An 18616-nucleotide genomic window follows, 5' to 3' on the forward strand; every position below is an offset into this window, starting at 1 on the left:
GTTATCCGCTGTCAAGGGTCACTCGATTGCCGTCATCCACTCACCGGCCTCGAGCAAACTTACTGCATCGACCAGTACGTGGAAAAACTCATGTTTGGGTTTACAGCTGCCACTTATGTTTTGGGTCTAGTTTTCCCGCAGATGATTGTCGTGTTCTCTGAGTCCTATCATACAAGCGCTGAAAGACCCCTGGTGGATATATATAGGAAGACTCTGCTGGTCGACGGACTCAACCTTCGCTTTGATCTTGTCTCGTCCAAATATGACCACCAATCTCGCAGCCGTCGCAGATAAAACTTTCGACTATGTCATTGCGGGTGGAGGGGTGCGTTATCACATTTTAGGATCGCTACGCCAGCGTGTTGATCCATCTGGACACCGTATCTTGTGCTCTACAGACAGCGGGACTCACACTCGCCAACCGTTTGACCGAGGACCCGTCCATCTCAGTAGTCGTCCTGGAGGCAGGAGAACCGAATGTCGGGGACTCGAAGATTGTCGTCCCCGGCCAATTCGGAGCGACGTTCGGAGATCCAAAGGTGCGCTTCCGTCTCAATTCCTCTCTCATGTTGTGGGACTGGAGTGCTGATATATCTACACACCATCTGTCAGTACGATTGGTGGTTTCCTACCACGAAGCAGAAGTATTCAAAGGACAGAGTCTTCAACTGGGCGCGTGGGAAGGGATTGGGTAAGTCGTGGCGAGCTTTTGTCTTTACTCCTGTGCTGAACAGTCCATGATCCCTAGGCGGAAGCTCGTGCATGAACTTCTATGCCTGGAGTAAGCCCCCTGCGGGCGACGTGGATGCGATCGAGAAACTGGGGAACCCAGGCTGGAACTGGAAGAGTTACTTCGAGTATACCAAGCGAAGCGAGACGTATGTTCTTCTTATACTGAGTCCGTGCACCACTCTCTCACCGGTTCATCCTGGACCCCTTCACAGCTTTCATAAGGCGTCTAATGAGCAGCTCGCGGCTTACCCTCACACGGTTGATCCTGATCACCGCGGTACAAACGGTCCAATTCAGACAACCGTACCTCATGCGGTCGCTACGATCGATGCACTATTCCAGGAGACGATGGTAAAGAAGGGAATCAAGGCCATCAAGGATCCCTATGGAGGAGACGTGAGTTTCTTAACCTTTCGATATCCAGTCCAGTCGGCTGAACGAATGTTTCTACCTTCGATCTAGATTACCGGAACATGGATGGCCGCGGCGAATTTAGATCCTAAAACCTGGACACGGTCGTACGCTGTGACGGCGTACTACCTTCCGGCAAAGGACCGTAAGAACCTGACCGTGAGTTATTTTATCTGGTCCGTAATTCGACTACGGTCATCTGAGATGCCCTTGTAGGTCCTGACTGGCGCTACTGCTTCACGAGTGCTGTTCTCCGACAAGGTCGATGGCAAGGACCTCACTGCTACTGGGGTCGAATTTCTCTTTGGGTCGAAGCCGTACACCGTACACGCATCGAAAGAGGTCATCCTTTCTGCCGGGTGCGTTCACTTCTCTCTGACTTCCAAAGGCTACATCACTCCCGCTCATGTGTGAATAAACAGGACCATCAAATCGCCTCAGATCCTGGAGTTGTCCGGTGTTGGCCGATCCGAAGTCCTCTCCTCTTTAGGGATCGACGTGAAGATTGACCTCCCTGGAGTCGGCGAGAATGTTTCGGACCACGTGTATGTTATGTGCCCTGACATTATCTATAACGGGTCTGATGTCCCCCTCCATCGTAGGTACCTTGGCGCGTCTTACGAATTAGATGGACAAACGGCACATGAGACATACGACAGGATGCGTGATCCAGCGTATGCAGCTGAGGCCTTTGCTCTTCGGTAGGTGTTGGTAGCTCTATACACGGTTTATATACTCATCGCTTTCCTGGTCCGTACTAGCGCGAAGGGACAAGGCATGGCTCGGATCGGTATCACTTCTTTTGCCTACATTCCCATCTCTGCCGCCACATCCTCACAAGAAACCAAGCGGCTGTACGAAAAGGCGGAAGCAGACGTCGAGAAGCAGAAGAAGGCCCTTGGTGATAAGATTCCACCGAGCCTCGAGGAGCAGCTCAAACTTCAGCTGAAGACACTCAAAGACGATACGCTACCGGACCTTGAGTTCATTGCGTTCCCGGGGTTCTTCACGACCGAGAGTGAGTACAAAATAACCTGTGGAACACTCTGCTTAGGTCCTGATGATGTATGATGATACAGCGGCGCCTGAATCAGGAAAGAGCTATGTCACCATCCTTATCGTGCTCAACCATCCGTTCTCCCGAGGAACTATTGTAGGCAGTTGTTTACCTCAGCGCAACATCAGGATTATACTCACACGTTGTCTCGTTTACAGCATGCGGTGTCAAGGAACCCGATGGACCAGCCCGAGATAGACCCTCACTACTTTGAGAACGACTCTGGTGCGTGATCATGCTCTGCGCTCGTTTGATGGCGGAACGTTCGTGTTCTGACTTCCTCCCATTGCCTGGGTAGATCTGGAGAACCTGGTGCAGCACATCAAATTCATCAAGAGTATGGAGAACACCGAGCCTTGGAAGTCGGGCACTGTGAAAGCTCTTGACCCTGCCCCGAATTGCACCACGGATCCCGAGATTCGCGGTGAGTACAGTATATGCTCGGCCCTTCGACTAAGCATTTACGGGATTTGTACAGAATATATTCTCAACAATCACGGTACCTGCTGGCGTACGTCCTCGCTGTGCTAAACGTTCGTCTGTGATTTCTAATCGTTGCTTGATCCGCTTCAGACACCATCGGGAGCTGCTCTATGTTGCCTCGAGAGAAGCATGGTGTGGTTGATCCTAAGCTCAAGGTTCGTGTATCCTGATTGGGAAAGACAGCCACTCTCTGACGCTGAGTTGATCTGTGTTATTCAGGTCTATGGGACGACCAATCTTCGCGTTGTCGACATCTCCGTGATCCCCATCCATATCGCAGCGCACACGCATGGTATGTACCATTTTCTTTTCGCAAGGTAGTCATAGCCTCATGAACGTATATTCTTTCATAGCTACGGCGTATGTCATTGGAGAGAAAGGTTCGTTGATTTCACACAGGACACTAATGTCGAAGTTTTGGCTGATCAAGACAACACCTCTTTAGCGGCCGACATTATTCGTGGGCGTGTGTAAGGCCAATGTGCAAGTGAATGCTGTTCGACGCGTGAAAGATGAGAAGGTCTAGAAATGAGGCCGACCAGGATTCCGTTCGGTGTGGCTCACTTGAGAAGGACCCTATAGCTCACGTTTTGAATGTTTGTAGAGTATTCTATGTTTGTCCGCAAGTAAATTTGGACTCGCGTCGTCGTCATCAGTCGTAAGCTCAGTGGGTTGTGACTCCAAGGAAGTTCTCACACACTGACGAGAACTCTTCACCTGTTCGAAAGTGGGTCCCGCGGTGTCCCTCTCTCGCCTGATATGCGGGCCGAGTTTTTGTTAGCTCTCAGTATTTACGGTGTCTCCAATTGGCGGGATACTCGACAGCCATGGACATAGAACCCGGGGTAATGAGTTGACTATACGAGCGAGATGTGGCAGTGCTTGGTGTCTACCGTTGAATGGGGGCAAGAGGTGGTCCTCCCTCATATGCAGCCACAGTTCGCATGGTTCCTGTATCCTAAGTACCATCCGACATCAAATCACCACAAATGGGTATACAAAACGAGTCATATCGGGAGCTGTACCATCAAAATCCATTGACCTTCACCGCCTCAGAATCCACAGGCCGTATACCGTAAGGGTCAGGCTCAGTAGCAGAGTGTGATCGTCCACCGAACTTATCATCTTCGGGCCGTTCGGATTCTATGTAGGTCTCCATCTGAACCTCGCGCTCGACGGCGATGTTGACTTGGGTAGGCCGGACGCTATTGTTGGCGGGGGCGAAGCGGTTGGTCTGCGGAAGGATGAAGGAGCTTCGTGATGAGAAAATATGGAGAGAGGATGGAGCGACGATAGAGACGAATGAGTACGAACGGAGAGGTTGAACGAAGTGTCGCCCTTCGGACCTGACATCTCCTCGCGCAGCTTTACTCGCGAGTTCAGGGTCTAGTAGAAGGAATAAGTTCGGCACTAGAGGTAATATAGAGCAAGCATCGACAACGTAAAACGTACCGACAAGAGAGTGTTGCTGGAGACATGTTGGCGTTCGTTCAGCGATATCGTTCGTGTTTGAATGTGAATTGCACTGAGACGTACGTATAGATGCGACCCATTGGCTTTTAAAAATCGTGAATATCATATAGCTCGTAGTATGCCGTAGAAAGAATCCTACCAGGGCAAAGATGAGATGAAAGTTTGTGCTCTGCAACGCCGACTATACGCAACGATGGGATACGACGGGTTAGAACTGACCATTGTGACGACGGATGAAGAGATGGCTGCAGAACTCACAAAGCAAATGAGGTCCATGATCTAGTTCGTTGAAAGTACACCATCAATAATACGCTCAACGTCCTGGACCGTTTGTGTGAGGCTTCACATACGCAGAAAAAACTCCCGAATGCGGCCGTCTCCACTGCGCTCTTGATGATCTTAGTGACTACGTTCTTGGTTCCTAGCAGTGAACAACGGTGGGAGTTGGCATGGTCATCTGTTGATAGGCCCAATGCGACCAAACGTACTGTGGTAGGAACTTGAGCTTCTCGATAGGTACATGAAAAGTAAGACACTGGCAGCGGATGAGTTTGACTGCCGTTATGAACCAGTACGAAGGGTACATACGTGATGCTGACATCAACGACGACGGCGAGGGCGAGCCAAGTATCCACAAGAGGAATGAGCTTTCCGAAGTCATTGATGCTAATGGTGATCAGTCGGTACCCAACCCATCCGATGACGGTGACGGACATACTTGGGAGTCATAACAGCACCGGTAGCGCCAGCGATACCAAAAGCGCCCTGCGCTACCGAAAGAAACACGATGGCGGCAAAAATCTTCCAAGAGCCAGAGAACTGCTTGATCCGGTAGGCAAGGAATATTTGAATGGGGACAGAGGCACTGTCATGATCGAAATTTTTGAAGTTGAGCGAAAGCCTGGTTTTAAGTTGGCTAAAAAGCACTCACCACACTGTGACGATCGGCGTGGAGGGAAATGGCCAAGGAGCTGCGGTCAATATCTCCGGATTGTTGAAGTTAGTCCTGTAGGGCATATTGAGCACGATAAAAACACAGATGGGTAGAACTAGGCGCACACAACATAATCCCACAGCATATATACGCTAGCAGCTACATGAAAGGTGTCGAGCAAGAGCACCCACGCGACCAAAGCCCTGTGCATGAGTGAGAAAAAGCTACTTGGGTTCTGTGTACGAGGGGTGCTCACTGGATCAGTTTCTTGTCCTGGAAGCCTGCAGAGTAGTACGTGCTGAATTGAACGACGCAGATACCGTACAAAAAGACATTTGTTACGGTGGCCACCACGACGGGCCCGAGAATGAGCTCAATGGCGACCATGAATCGGAGGTGAAAGGAGCGGATGAACGATTTTGCGTGTTGAACGAGAGAGTGGACCCGAGGGAAAATGAAGGGTAGGGTACCAAGGCTGCTCGCAGCGGAGGCTTCGCTATATGTAAGATATGAATACAGACGCCCACAACGGCAACCTATGTCACCAGCCCATGCGGTGGAAGATCGTGACGGTTTTGGGAGGAATTTGGGAGCAAACCGTGCTACAGTCCGCTAAAAGCAGGCTTCTATCAAAACGGCTATCATTTGGTCAAAAGGAGACGAGCGGGGAACGGAACATGCCCGTACACTCACGTACAGGGCGTCCGAAAGTGGTATGCCCGCCGATTGCATAAGTCGAGAGCTACTTACTGGGGATGCAGCGGGGGATAGCGGGTACCTGCGAGGGGCTGTGATACTTACGATGAGAGCCAATCACGCGACGATATCTTTGAGAAGAGATGCTTCCAGAGATCGAAGAAGGAACGGAAGGCAGTCTCTTACGTCCAGCGTTCAAATGCGGGATACGATTGGATGAGAGCTGCTGACCCCACATGTGGCCTGTCTGAACTGACAGCTTGGATGTTACCCTTGAACGCCTGTGGTGTGCATCATCGAGACGGTTCGGCCTTTGAAAAAAAAATGAGAGGGAGCAGGTTAGAGCAGGCTCAGCAGCCGGCACAAAAGAAACCGTGCGAGAATGCAAAAAGATGCAAGAACGGTTGTCAGGGGTTATTAGTCAAACTCTATGCCCGCTTCCCACAACCTTGCCAGCCCGAACTGAGATCTCGGTAAATGACACGTCCGCTATATACCCACCGACGGACCTGACCTGTACGTGTCCTATTCCTGGAACATTGGGGCTTTCAGCTTGTTGGTGAGTGCAAGTCAAAGACGAAGGACGTGTGTGGACCGTGCCGCTTCCAGAATCGTTTCATTGCTCCATACAAATGGGGTGAGGCAATGGTGTAGGTAGGGAGTGTCCAAGTCGTCCCTGATTAGAGGTCCATAACTTTATCTGACAGACAGATCTGCGTGCCGGCAGTGGCTGTGGAGATCCCGGATTCGGATTCGCTGCCTTACAAGGCGCCTGTCGATGAATATCTTGCACGACACACATGGGGATGGCGACGGGTCAAATGGCGAAACGATTTGACTATAGAGCAACGGAGGTAGGCCAGTGGGTGGCACATCAGTAAAAATGCGTTCAGAGTGAGAATGGCGGAGGCCTGTGGATGCTGAGAGATAGGGTGCATACGACAGATAAATGTATAGTGTTCGCTCCGGACTTACTAGGAAGTTCGTCTCGGAAGGGTGGGTGTTGACTGGATGTCTGACAGCGAGCCCAGCTTTCGTCAGAATGGTCGGAGCCATAGTTGTAATGCCAGTGGAGAGAAAATTGGGCTTACGAGCATGAAAGTATTACGGCGATCCGGGATCGTCGACAAGTAAGGAGCAAAACGAAAGGAGATGCGGCGTAACATGATAAGTACGCGGCTCCTCGAGTCCTCTTGATGGCACAGAAAAAATAGTGTGAGTAATACCTCTCCGTGAAATCCAGATTACAGCTTTTTGAATGGATAGTATGCCGAGCCAAGTAAGCCTCTCGGTGAAACCTCGCGAGCTTTCCCAGCAGTGTTTGGTTCGTCAAGAAAATACGAACGCCGAATCCTTGGGTACTTAGTTTATGTAGTGATGTCGATTCCGCTATTACATGCACAGGGTGACTTCGACCAAAGTTCGGCTTGCCACAAACTTATAGTACGGCAACTCTGTCCAACAAAGAGAACAGATAGATAAGGAAGGAGGTGGGTGCGATGGATCAAATTGAAATTCACGCGTCGTGGTTGATCTCCGAATCCCGGCTTTCTACGGCGCCGGGACGGTCCGCGACCTGGGTGTGGCGTGTCGTGGCTGCCCGTGTGGCATAATGGTCGACCTATAAAATTGCAAGTTCTCCACACAACAATCTGTGCCAAGAGCAATTGTATGTCAACTTCGCCTCGTACAGAACCGGAGAGGCGAAACAGAGCGAGCCATTGGGACAATCATCATCCGTTACCGCCCTAAGTTAGTACGATTGCCGGAGGGATATTATCCGGAGTTCAAAGCGCCGCACGGATTTGGACGGCTTCGTCATCTTCGTAGTCAGCTTCTGCACAGATAAGCGAAAGAATAAGGCTACCTACCAACACCGTCTCTAGCATTGGAGAAGACCTTTCATTGTAAGGAAGACCTGCTAGGTAGAGTAAACCGATGCCGAGGAGAATGACAACCACATGTATATGGACATTATATTCCTAAAAGGGGAACAATGAACGTTATGAACAGGGGAAAGGGAACGTTAAAGACGTATACACATAAAGGACATAAACCAGTCAAAAAGACTTAATACGTAACACAGCAGGAGAACACGACAAGAAAGAAGGAACAAAGAAGAAGAAATGAGGAGACTAACACCATGTAAAAAAATATGAATAGATCGACTCTTAAGAGCGATTATACAACATTGTCCTCATCCAGTACACCAACGCACATCTCCATCGAACTAACACTATACCACACTCGCTAAGCTCCACATAAGACCACACCGCGCCACTCACAGCCGCTTCAATGCTTTCTTCCTCTTTTCGCCACCGACGACGCCCGCCGCCGCACCTCTCTTCACAGCAGTCGAGCTCCGCGTGCCCTTCGCGGCGCTGGCAGCATTCCCCGGCGCGACATTCGAATCAGCCGTTCCGAGCGGAGTGGGTACCCCCTTCTCGCCCGAAGGCAAAGACGAAAGCGAGGAGACAGAGCGAGTGTTCGACGCTGACTGTTGTAAGGGCTGAGAGGGTGCACCCGAGGCTGGAGTGCCGGAAGAAATTGACTTCGCGGCGGGTGTGGACGAGGTTGGCGGGTTGTTATTCGAGTCGAGAGTGGTGGAGGGTGCGGGGACGGGTGGGAGAGTAGAGGTGGAAGGCGTGTCGTCAGATTTGGACGTAGCGAACTCGGATGGCGGGACTTTTGGAGTCGCGTGCACGCTCGTGATCAACTTCGCCCTGTCGCAATAGCTATCATAGTTCTCCTGCAGAAGCTTTCCAGCTTCCTCGTCGAGTGCAGAGTCCGGATTGGGGTAGATGAGGAGGCATTTGACCGTGACGAGAATGTGACCGATGCCGTACGACGACTGCCAGTCCTTTTTGAGGGTGTTGACACAAATTTCACCCTGGTTAGACACGTTAGGGTGGAAGATTTTCGTAGCGAACCAGCCTGGGAGGGTGAGAATATGATGTCAGCCCAGTGTGGCGATGTGGCGTATTTTGAATGGGGGAAGGATGTTGCAAGGTGGCGTGGAGTGGTTCAAACTACGCGATAAACGCGTCAAAGCACAATGATAGCAATTAAAATGAAAGGGAGGAAATGGTGGAGCGAAAGCAGTATGATCTTGCTCGTGAATGGACGCGACATCTCATGACCACACCGCCATAAAGCAAGCAGGGTGACTCCACGAAATTCTACTACTCTGCCCAAACCACTATTCTGAAAACACGAGCCCACAAGTATGGTAAACGTACATTTTGGTGGTGCAGCCGGGAACTCCTCCGTGAATCGGAACTTGACCCTGAAGTAGCCTCCAGCGTACGGCGTACCCTCTATGACGCGGCGCGTAAGTCAGTCCGACGCGACTGTGTACAACAGCAGCTAAGCTGAGCGCACCTGGGCCTTGGATAATGCCAGTAACATCTAACATGTTATCGTCGCTGGTCTGAACGCGTATACCCTCAGGAGGAGACTTCTTGAGCTCCGTAAGCTCGCGCATGAGGCGGCGCATGGTGGCTGGAGTAACAGACTAGAGCCACAAAATGAGTATAGACCAACGAAATCACATAAGGTAGAGAAACTGACCATGATGAAGGGCTAGCTAGCAGATGGAGAAGACAGGTATGGATGTGGAGAAGGTGGTGGATGCGGTGAAAGAGCAAGAAGCGACGGATTCAGAATTCAACCCTCCCGATTTGATCTCCGCCTGGCGCTCCCCACGCCAGGGACACGTGCTGCCCGCCCGCCAGGCGCGCGACGCGACACGCGCCCTCATCCTCGCCACACTCTGAGTCCCCGCTAGATCATTGTGAGTCAATTGGTCTCCAGGTTCACAACTTTGCATGCAGAGTCCCTGCCAAAGTCAACTTACCGACTTACGGAGATCCATAAGCGCTCTCAAAGCGCACAGATCAATTGATCATTTAATTGATTTCCGATTTGTTTCCGATGATTGCCGCCCCAGAGCAAGCAAATTTGGTTGTAAGACTTCTTGTCAACTGCATAAGTGACGCCTCTCAGAAACCGCTGCATTCGTTGTACGATCTTAAATGTAACAATGTCTTGAACTTGGTTGAACCTTGAGCTTTTCCAGCCGCCACACGGATGCAAGTAGATGTAGGTATAGCCGACTGCCTGGCTTGAAACGCCAGGCTTCGAACCATTTCCTGATTCCCCCAACGAACCAAATATCAGCGACAACGATGATCGGTTACTGGAAAGGTTGCAACCAAAACAAAGCCCGAAAACGGCAGGCGAAGCCCTCTGATTTCAACAACCGCAAACAAGCGCGCCAACGCCACACCAGATTCACCGAGACAAACCCAAATCGATAATTCCCCCTTCGCGTCATGGTTCTGCACCTCTATGTAAATTGCATGCAGACAGGTCATGTTAACTACGCTTAATAAAGTAACTGAAGAGTGATGTTGATCTAGAGTCCAGACGATTATGTCTAAGTACTAATGTTGACGGTTGAAACACGATGTAACGAAGGTTGGTTTGCCATGCGTATAGAGAATGCGATATGCCAGAGAGTCCGAGTCCGAGTCCGAGTCAACATACCTGTCCATGGGTTGAAGTTAAAATTACAAGAATCGGTTCGTCAGCGGGTCCAGCCCATTTGCCATCCGCAACATCACGATATTCGCACTCATGCTCGAGAACTATCAAAGCCATCAAGTGCATCAGCAACCGTCCTTCCAATCCAAAAACGCAGAAACTCTCGCACGGAGAACAGTGTAAAAAAAAAAAAAAAGATATCGAGAGAAAGAATGAACTCACCCCATTCCCCACAAACACCTCCGCCCTCTCCGCAATCCCCATATCCACCGCCCCCGAAACATACCTCTGCTCCCTATCCAACACCAACCCCGCACTCCCCATAACATCCTCCCACCCATCCTCCCTCAACTTATCCCTCAACCCCTCTAACCAAACCGACCCAGCCCACTCATTCGTCATCACATAAACCCTCCTCATTTCTCTGCCCACTGTCGCAGCATGTTCCTCGCGAATGACGTGTAGGCGCTGCACGGTCTGTTCGATCGTGGGGAGACAGTGTTCCATGTAGTATGCCCGGCGTTCGGGCGATCCGGAGGGAAAGACGAAGGGGTCAAAGCGGTCGGAGGAGGGGAGAGTGGGGAATTGGGCCCAGCCCATGTAGATGGCGTTCCAGGAGTCGAGGTTGGGGCAGTGGCGGATGTAGTCGCCGCGGCGGAGATGGATAGCGAGGACTCCGGGGAGGTTGGGTGTGCGGTGCGATGGATCCGATATTGATGATGATGATGAGGAGGAGGATGAAGGGGATGATGTGAGAGCTTTTGAGTTGGTGTTGGGAGAGGAAGGGTATGATCGGAGGAGTGGGAAATTGCGATAGATGGCTGAGATGACGAGGTCTGACCAAGCGAAGCCAGTCAGGATGGGGGATGTAGAAAGGGAAGGCCACAACGACAGCATTCGTTTATCGCCGAATAAGCTGAGCGGGTCATACCAGTCAATAATACATCCCACAAGGACTGAAAGAAGATACAAAGCGACGTACAATCGGTCAAAGACATCTTTATCCGTGGAATCAACGCTCAAACACCTCGCATTCCGATATTCGTCCTCCTCCAGTTTCTCAACCCACCACCTCATCATCTCACTGCCCTCCGTATCCGTCCGTGCATCACGACTGCTAACAACCACCACATCCTCCGCATCTCCACACACCGCATCCCAGTATTCTGTACTGACTGCTCGCGGTGAGTGATCAGGCATGGGTCCACCGGCGCTGGGTCCGGCAATAAATGCATTGAGTGGTATCCGCGTAGGTCGAAGGGCAAAATCGTAGAGCGCATATGGTAGTGGTGAATGCGACCAAGTATAATCCTCGAAAACGTACGACCGGTTCGTAAGGTACGCGAGATGAGACATGAGCAGTCTATATCCATACAAGCGCGCCACCGCCACACCAAAAAATACATCCGCAGCAAATATGGACGGTCAGCGCTGATTTCTGAGAATATCATGACGAGACGAACGGAAAGGGACGTACGCTTCCTGCAGGATATTGTTGAATCCATGTCCCCATACATGGTCTGGAAACCTTAAATACCGCGCCTCCTTCTCCGTGCCGTTCAACAGTCCCGACTGCGAACCGAGTTTTCCACCGCTCGTATCAGGCCATTTATGCTGTGGCAACCTCCTCTCAAACGCCCTAATATCCTGGTAACTCGGCGGAATACCGAACCACAGGATAACGAGGACGAGGACAAGTGGCACGCAAAGAGCAACATTGAATATTCGACGAAGAGTGAGAAATCGGAGGCAGCGACATATCGCGAGCCTTTGGAAAGAGAATCGACTGCACCGGCGATGATTCAGAGGGCTTGACGGCCGGGCGAGGGGAGAGTTGTTGTAGAACGGGATGGTGGAGACGATGCCTTTCGAGGTGTCGGGCGAGAGCAGATGTTGGAGATCGTCGTCGTCCGCGAAGTAGAGACTTGAGCGCTTAGAGCGCGAGCCTGGCGCGAGCGTAACAGAGAATGCATTCCGCCATGTCTTCCACATAGCGTCGCCGAGAAAATATTCAGAAAATTCAGACGAGAGCGAGAGAGGCAAAGAACAAGAGGGGAGAGAGAAAGACCAGACTTGGAGCAGCTCGAGATGATCAGTCCCTTTGTATAGCCCACGGCTGCGCTCGCCGCTCAGTGGACACTACTTCATCGCCCCGCCTCGCTTGTGTCATCCGAGATGGGGATGCGAATCCAGGCGTTTGCCCATCGGAAGCGGTAAACGCTGCGCACTGTGCAACAATCAAGCCGCATCGTGATTTCCATTCCAGCATTACATTGACAAGGTACAAGGGATCGTCGTGGAGCAGCAGCGGAAGTGAGGGAGCTCAGAAGGTGCAGACGGTTGAAGCGAACGCCGTAGAAGTCAACTCGTAGTGAAGAAGTGGACACTCCAATTCGGGGTGGACACCGGGGAAGAGTGCGCGTGCCGGGCCACACGGGCGAGAGGAACCGCGACAGGAGGTCGATCGTGATTGGGTAACGGGATGATCGGCATGTCGGTGTGGCGAGAGGCCGGTAAGGGGAAGTTGGGATGCTGATGCTCGCGAAACATGACTGAAAACAAAATAACGAGGCCTGTACCAAGCTCTATATCAGTGATACAACGAGTAGATATTCTATGGTAATATGATTATAGAGATAGGGACGCGAATAAAAATCAGTTCAACCGCGCCAACCCCCTCAAAACTCATAAGACCCCGACGCCTCCCTAGCCCCCTCAAGCCCCTTCTTCACACCTTCCACAAGCGCCAAATTCCTCGCCCTCCTCTCCTCCACACTCCCGCCCATCGCCCTCTCAAACCACCTCTTCCCGTCCTCACCGGGCTGCACATCCCTCCACCCTCCCCTAAGGAACTTCGCCATCCCCTTCATCCCACCCTCCTCGTATATCTTCTGTACTTCCTTCCAATGCGGCGGCGGGTTCGTCTTGGAATATACCTCGCCTGGTACATTTGACGGAACGGAGAAACCATCACAAGCCATGACGAGGCCAGGCGGCACGGTTATCCGCCCGTGCTTATAACACATCTCAGCAACGGAAACACAGTTCAGTGTCGCACCATCCGGCTCAAGCATACTAGCCTGCGAAGCCGCAAGAGCCTGCATCGCCGCATTCGCCTCTGGTGTCGACTTGAAATCCGTGGTCGAAGATGGCGGAAGAGGCGTGGCGGTACCGCTAGCTGGCGTATGAACGGACGCGAACGCGGGCATGTGCTCGTTCTCAGAGGCAGATGCGGAGGACTGTTCGGCTTGCAATTGGGCGGCGGAGGGCTTCAATTTCTTCGAGGAAGGTTTTTTCTTGGGGAAAGTGACGAAGCGGGAGATGACGAAGACCCATTTCTGGTCCCAGGCGACGATGCTCATTCGGACTTCGTACCTCGAGAACATAGGGATTTCGCGGATGAAGTTGAAGTGGGTGGCTGATTTGAGGGGAAAAGTGTCAGTGTTTATTGAAACATTGACGGGGAGGAGAAAGTCTGAGCGTACCACCGAGTGCCATCCATCCGCCAGCTCTGAAGAAGGCAGGGTTGTAGGCCATGGCGGCCGTCAGACGTGCGGCATCCATGTTCTGCGAATCAGGAACGTTAAAGCTGCGGACCAGACTCTGGGCGGTACAAGACGACGAACCTTCGGGTAGCATGAATTGCTCAAATGGAGATTATAATCACAGTCATCAAAGCCTGAAAACTCATCATTAGTTAACCTTTCGGCGATGGAGGCGAAGACAAAGCTCACCAGCAAAACTCCTCCAAGAAACCCACTTCGCGATCGGGTCCTCGCCGATAGGAGACAATTCCTGTAACCATTTCTGCGCTGCCTTCTTCCGTTCGGAGCGGGAGTGGAAGAGGAGTCGTTGCCGTAGCCGGAAGAGCAAGAATCGAGCTCGGATGTAGAAGATTGGGCGGAATGTGCGGACTATTAGGATAGGGTACGAACCATGTCAGAATGCTGTGACAATGTACACGTCGACCATTCCTGAGCTGTGGTGCCGACGAATGTTCAAGATGAACGGGCCTGCTATTGACGGCGAATATGGTGGCATGAGTCCTTCCCTGCCTTGTGGCGTCTACTTCCAAGGTCCTGGCATGACCCGACAAGAACCCGGGCGCACGACCCAAAACTCGCCACCCATCCACAAATTGAGACTCTGCATTTCCTCTTCCGTTCCACCACATCCCCACATCGACAGCATACTCCCATACCAAGCTCCCTCTCATCATAACACCTCGAAATCAGAATGGAAAGGAGAAACTCACAGTGCCACATAAACGGTAACGACCTCGCATTCAACGCCAGCACGAAAAGACCCAACCATTTTGCCAGCGTGGGCAGATATCTCCCCGCTAGAGGCGCCACCATAGACACAGACGCGATAATACGCGAAAAGAGTGCTGGGTCGAGCAGCGTCGACTTCGTCAGTGCGGATTCGGACATGGCTTTACTGTATCGTCTAAGCGCCGTTCAGTGTTCAGAGGATGATGCGTCGCGTCACTTGCGATTATTGCGCGTCTAGGTTTGTCGCCGCCGTTCGCCGTCGTCTCGTCGTAGCGTTCTTGGGTGAAGGTGACTAGAATTAGAGGAAGATTGTGGACTATATATTACGGAGCACTTTTCAAGACGCTTCGCTATGGGGCGTACCTGAAAGCTCGGATCCGGATGGGCTGCGTGGGGTTTCCTGTTTCAGCCTCGGACCGGTTATCGGAATGCCGAAAGCCGAAGGTGCTCAGTAATTTAAAGTGGCACTCCCGTGTGGCGAAGGTCAGGCTCGTGGTTGAGAGCGCGGGGGAGGACGTGTTGAAGGCAGCCAACAATTATCTGGACGGACTGGAGAAATCACGAGCCTACAGTCCACTCGTATTCCGCCCCATTCCCCAACTTATTCGAGCGGCAGGTGGGATACGCAACGCAGTCGCCGAGTCTCCGACGGTCGACTCGGAAGAGTGTAGTGTGCTTAGCAGTGCACAACGTAGGATAACTTGCTGGAAGCGTGAACCCTCCTCTGTCACGAGCAGCGACAACAGACATCTAACGATGATGGGGATGGTGCACAGATGGACTGTACTCAAATCCTTGCAGTTCACAGTTTGCGAAAACGATTCATAACAGGGTCGCGAAAGCATGAGAAGAGAGTTCAGTACATTCGTTCGTCAGAGCGATGTGATAGCAATTACACATAAGGATCCACAATAAAAATTAGTGTAGCCCATCAGCGACCGAAATCCATCGACCATTCGTTGATGAATGCAATTCCAGCTTGACGCCAGTTGTCTACCTCGAGCGTAGTTCCACCTAGAGCAGCGTTACCGCGAACAATAGTAAGTGGCTGGATATACTGAGGGAAGGGGGAGGCTGTGGGTGCGTACCTTCAGTGCTGTTGCGGTATAAGATGTTCTGAGTCCCATTCGAGTAATCCGGCCAGTAGGGTACTCCGTCGACTGAAATGTGCAGATCGTATCAGAAGACTGCTATGGTTTAGGCTAAGGACGAGACAATACTGACCGCCATGGAAGTTAGGGTCGAGATGGACGGCGAAACTGATCCACTGAGACTGCATGGTCAGGCCGAGGTACAAGTCGTCCGTCGAGTTTCCACGCGGATTCTCGGTTCCAGTAGGAGCTTCGCCTGCCGGAAGAGGATTGTTGAAGACGAACGGAGCTAACCAAGATTCACAAAATCTCAGTACCGCTAGAAGACTAAACCAAGATACGATGAGGTAGAGAAAACTCACTCTCGACGAAATGCCCCACACCTTCCTGAATAGTCGCATACTCCGGAACGTGGTCAAACCGATACGACCACGCCGTAGTCGTATTCGAGTAAATCTCGACAAGATTCCTACGCGTGCCGATCATGGTAAGATCACCATAGATAGAGTCCGCTTTCTTGTCGAGTGTCCCGTTCTTCAACGACGGAAGATCGCCCGAACCGTAGGGCACGCCATCGGCCGGGTCGGAGGAGTACAAACTTGACAAGGTCCGGAGCGTCGAGTTGCGAGCGAACCCAAGGGTCGAAGCTGAACCGGTCGTACGTAATCAGCCATAATCCGAGTCGAGGGAAGTGTGTACAACGACAGAGGAACAAACGTACCGTATAAGGCATCAATAAGATCATCTTCCGTATTGATACCGCCCGGGCCAAATGAATACCCTTCATCCGTGTTCGCCCCATTCAGAATCGGTACGTTGAAGTATTTCCCCTCCTTCAACTGCTGGCTCGGGAACCCGGGGACGAACACGCTGTCGATGACGGGCTGCCAAGTAGAGACGGCAGTAGAGACGTTTCCGCCCGCGGCGAAGAAGTCGTCGTAAGGAACGGCACGAAGACAGGCGAGGATGTCTTGGGCTTCGGAGCAGTTGACGGCGGCGGTGAGGTTGTCGAAGAAGGGCTGGTAGAGGTCGGGGGTGTAGGTCATTTGGACGGTGGGGTTGCCGGATTCCATGATGGCTGCGCGGAAGAGGGGAGGATCTTGCACTCCTCCGAAGGCGATGAGATGCATGCTGATCGACATCGCACCGGCGCTTTCGCCCCATACCTTTGAACAAGAAAATTAGAATATAAATTACGAGGTGGAGATAGAACTATGTACCGTGACCTTGCTAGGATCACCTCCGAAGGCGGCAATCTGGGAGGCGTTGTCAGGGAGAAGGAGACGGTGAGAGCGACGGCCTACTCACATTCTCCTGTACCCAGTGCAGAGCGAGCCTCTGATCCCAAAGACCAAGGTTATCAAGACCATTGAGATGGATTTGGCGGGAGCTCAGGAAACCGAAGTGGGAGACCCTGTAGTTGATCGAGACGCCGATGACGGGTGTTCCCATCTCGACACTACGATTTACGATGTAGCTCTGGTTGTAGCGCGTATCTCTTGAGGAACCCATGAAGTATCCACCACCTACGAACAAATCATAAAAATCTGAAGGAGAACGAGTAAGACAGAGCACATACCGTGGATCCATAGCATGACAGGAAGATCTGCTCCGGCCGACACGTTGCTCGGTCGTACGACGTTGATGGTCAAGCAGTCCTCACCCAAGGTGTATCTAATCAAGTACTATAAGACCGGTGAAGCGAATACGAAACAAGATGAAACGCACCCGACATCGTCACTACCGTGCCCAGGACATATAGGGCTATAATCGGAGGCATCGAAGGAACCGTTCGTAAAGCTCGCGTTGATGCTGAGTGGATGACGAAGTCGGAGGTCTCCCACTGGGGGCTGAGCATAAGGTATACCACCGAAGAAGTCCTGGTTGAACGTAGGTAGCTCCACACCGACGACACTTCCGTTCGTCACGGTCGCTGTCGGTCTCGAAGATTGACAGGAGCCAGATGCGACATGGTACGCCAGAGCACCAAAGGTGATGAGCTGGGAGAGTGAGACGGAAGGCATGGCGAGAAGGCAAGCACTGGAACGAGAGCATCTGGAGGGATTTTTATACGCGATCGCGACGCGGCAAAACGATCGCTGCGCATCAAGAGAACCTGGCCTTCAAGAAGATCAGTTGACATGTCATGAGGAGCACAACGGCCGGAGGGCAAGCAGGACAGGCGAAACGGACTAAGATCGCCAGGAACTCGAGAGACGACAAATATTATTCGTATGAAGTCAGCCTCGTATGTTTTGGGGATCCTCTTGGCACATACGCAGTTCGAGGAAGTTCCTTTTAGAGGCAGTAGATATGAGGCAACAATATTTACACAATGTTTAGCACGTTGCCCCAGGTTACCCCACTTCGCAGGGATCGTCAGCGGGGAAGAACAAGAAGATAGGAGTTTCAGGGGACAAGTCGGTAGATCCGGAGCCGTTCCTTGCAACTTCAAAAGAGCTCGGTGATAAAGCCGTATTGCAGCCATAAATATCATCCATAATCAACAGAGCGGATGAGCAGGTCATGAGACGAGAGATCGTGCTTTCGAGGTCTGTTCCTGAACGACAGCGACGAAGGAAGACAAAGTGCGTCGGGATAGATCGGGAATGATGTTGAAAGGTCGTATGAAATTCAATAAGCCTAACCCTAAGTCAGTGTGGCGACGGCTTTGTATACGGCCGGAATGGGGTACAGAAGTGGCACAACTTGAAGCTTGATCCACTGGCTGAATTCATCTACGACCTTCGGGAATACGACGTTTTGACCTTGAACATTGAGCTTGGACGCAGTGTATGGCGACATGGACGCGTCGACGCTGGCTGTGCTATATTTCGAGAACTCACATTGTCTGGTCAGCCAAAGTCGGAATCCTACCCACATCCATAAGTTCAATCCGCAGGAACGATATCCACACACA

At 51.8% G+C, this 18616-nt stretch overlaps 6 protein-coding genes across 6 annotated transcripts; 1 reads left to right on the plus strand and 5 right to left on the minus strand.

The window, feature by feature from the left end:
• Positions 1 to 3337, plus strand: STEHIDRAFT_148530 (GMC oxidoreductase). Its single transcript, XM_007306617.1, has 19 exons — positions 1 to 74; positions 131 to 325; positions 399 to 539; positions 613 to 691; positions 749 to 878; positions 945 to 1128; positions 1195 to 1302; positions 1360 to 1502; positions 1566 to 1688; positions 1746 to 1844; positions 1905 to 2161; positions 2223 to 2296; positions 2359 to 2425; positions 2499 to 2624; positions 2679 to 2711; positions 2774 to 2838; positions 2903 to 2975; positions 3037 to 3063; positions 3129 to 3337. Exons 2-19 carry the CDS (start codon positions 263 to 265, stop codon positions 3155 to 3157), a joined length of 1821 nt encoding a protein of 606 aa, XP_007306679.1. The 5' UTR covers positions 1 to 74; positions 131 to 262; the 3' UTR covers positions 3158 to 3337.
• Positions 3338 to 3624: 287 nt separating this feature from the next.
• STEHIDRAFT_100595 (uncharacterized protein) lies at positions 3625 to 5519 on the minus strand. Its single transcript, XM_007306618.1, has 13 exons — positions 5347 to 5519; positions 5216 to 5293; positions 5088 to 5162; positions 4875 to 5021; positions 4745 to 4822; positions 4645 to 4691; positions 4507 to 4577; positions 4415 to 4435; positions 4296 to 4337; positions 4220 to 4239; positions 4136 to 4151; positions 3998 to 4069; positions 3625 to 3917 (listed from the first exon to the last, which is right to left on the minus strand). The coding sequence occupies exons 1-13, from the start codon at positions 5475 to 5477 to the stop codon at positions 3711 to 3713; spliced, it is 1005 nt and encodes a 334-aa protein (XP_007306680.1). The 5' UTR covers positions 5478 to 5519; the 3' UTR covers positions 3625 to 3710.
• A 2178-nt stretch (positions 5520 to 7697) lies between these two features.
• STEHIDRAFT_100596 (uncharacterized protein) lies at positions 7698 to 9413 on the minus strand. Its single transcript, XM_007306619.1, has 4 exons — positions 9357 to 9413; positions 9168 to 9300; positions 9026 to 9103; positions 7698 to 8720 (listed from the first exon to the last, which is right to left on the minus strand). The coding sequence occupies exons 1-4, from the start codon at positions 9357 to 9359 to the stop codon at positions 8068 to 8070; spliced, it is 867 nt and encodes a 288-aa protein (XP_007306681.1). The 5' UTR covers positions 9360 to 9413; the 3' UTR covers positions 7698 to 8067.
• Positions 9414 to 10357: 944 nt separating this feature from the next.
• STEHIDRAFT_100601 (uncharacterized protein) lies at positions 10358 to 12147 on the minus strand (the record flags this gene model as incomplete). The annotated part of the gene is made up of 4 exons (XM_007306620.1): positions 11809 to 12147; positions 11314 to 11694; positions 10554 to 11247; positions 10358 to 10435 (listed from the first exon to the last, which is right to left on the minus strand). The coding sequence occupies exons 2-4, from the start codon at positions 11685 to 11687 to the stop codon at positions 10358 to 10360; spliced, it is 1146 nt and encodes a 381-aa protein (XP_007306682.1). The 5' UTR covers positions 11688 to 11694; positions 11809 to 12147.
• An 862-nt stretch (positions 12148 to 13009) lies between these two features.
• STEHIDRAFT_61455 (uncharacterized protein) lies at positions 13010 to 14689 on the minus strand (the record flags this gene model as incomplete). The annotated part of the gene is made up of 5 exons (XM_007306251.1): positions 13010 to 13749; positions 13817 to 13898; positions 13958 to 14010; positions 14066 to 14245; positions 14587 to 14689. The coding sequence occupies 5 exons, from the start codon at positions 14687 to 14689 to the stop codon at positions 13010 to 13012; spliced, it is 1158 nt and encodes a 385-aa protein (XP_007306313.1).
• Positions 14690 to 15465: 776 nt separating this feature from the next.
• Positions 15466 to 17723, minus strand: STEHIDRAFT_123295 (alpha/beta-hydrolase; the record flags this gene model as incomplete). The annotated part of the gene is made up of 9 exons (XM_007306621.1): positions 15466 to 15619; positions 15694 to 15765; positions 15830 to 15985; positions 16059 to 16343; positions 16418 to 16862; positions 16917 to 16952; positions 17005 to 17222; positions 17276 to 17370; positions 17425 to 17723. The coding sequence occupies 9 exons, from the start codon at positions 17718 to 17720 to the stop codon at positions 15537 to 15539; spliced, it is 1686 nt and encodes a 561-aa protein (XP_007306683.1). The 3' UTR covers positions 15466 to 15536.
• Positions 17724 to 18616: the final 893 nt, after the last annotated feature.

Source organism: Stereum hirsutum (genome assembly GCF_000264905.1).
Source record: "Stereum hirsutum FP-91666 SS1 unplaced genomic scaffold STEHIscaffold_11, whole genome shotgun sequence".
NCBI classification, from domain to species: Eukaryota; Fungi; Basidiomycota; class Agaricomycetes; order Russulales; family Stereaceae; genus Stereum; species Stereum hirsutum.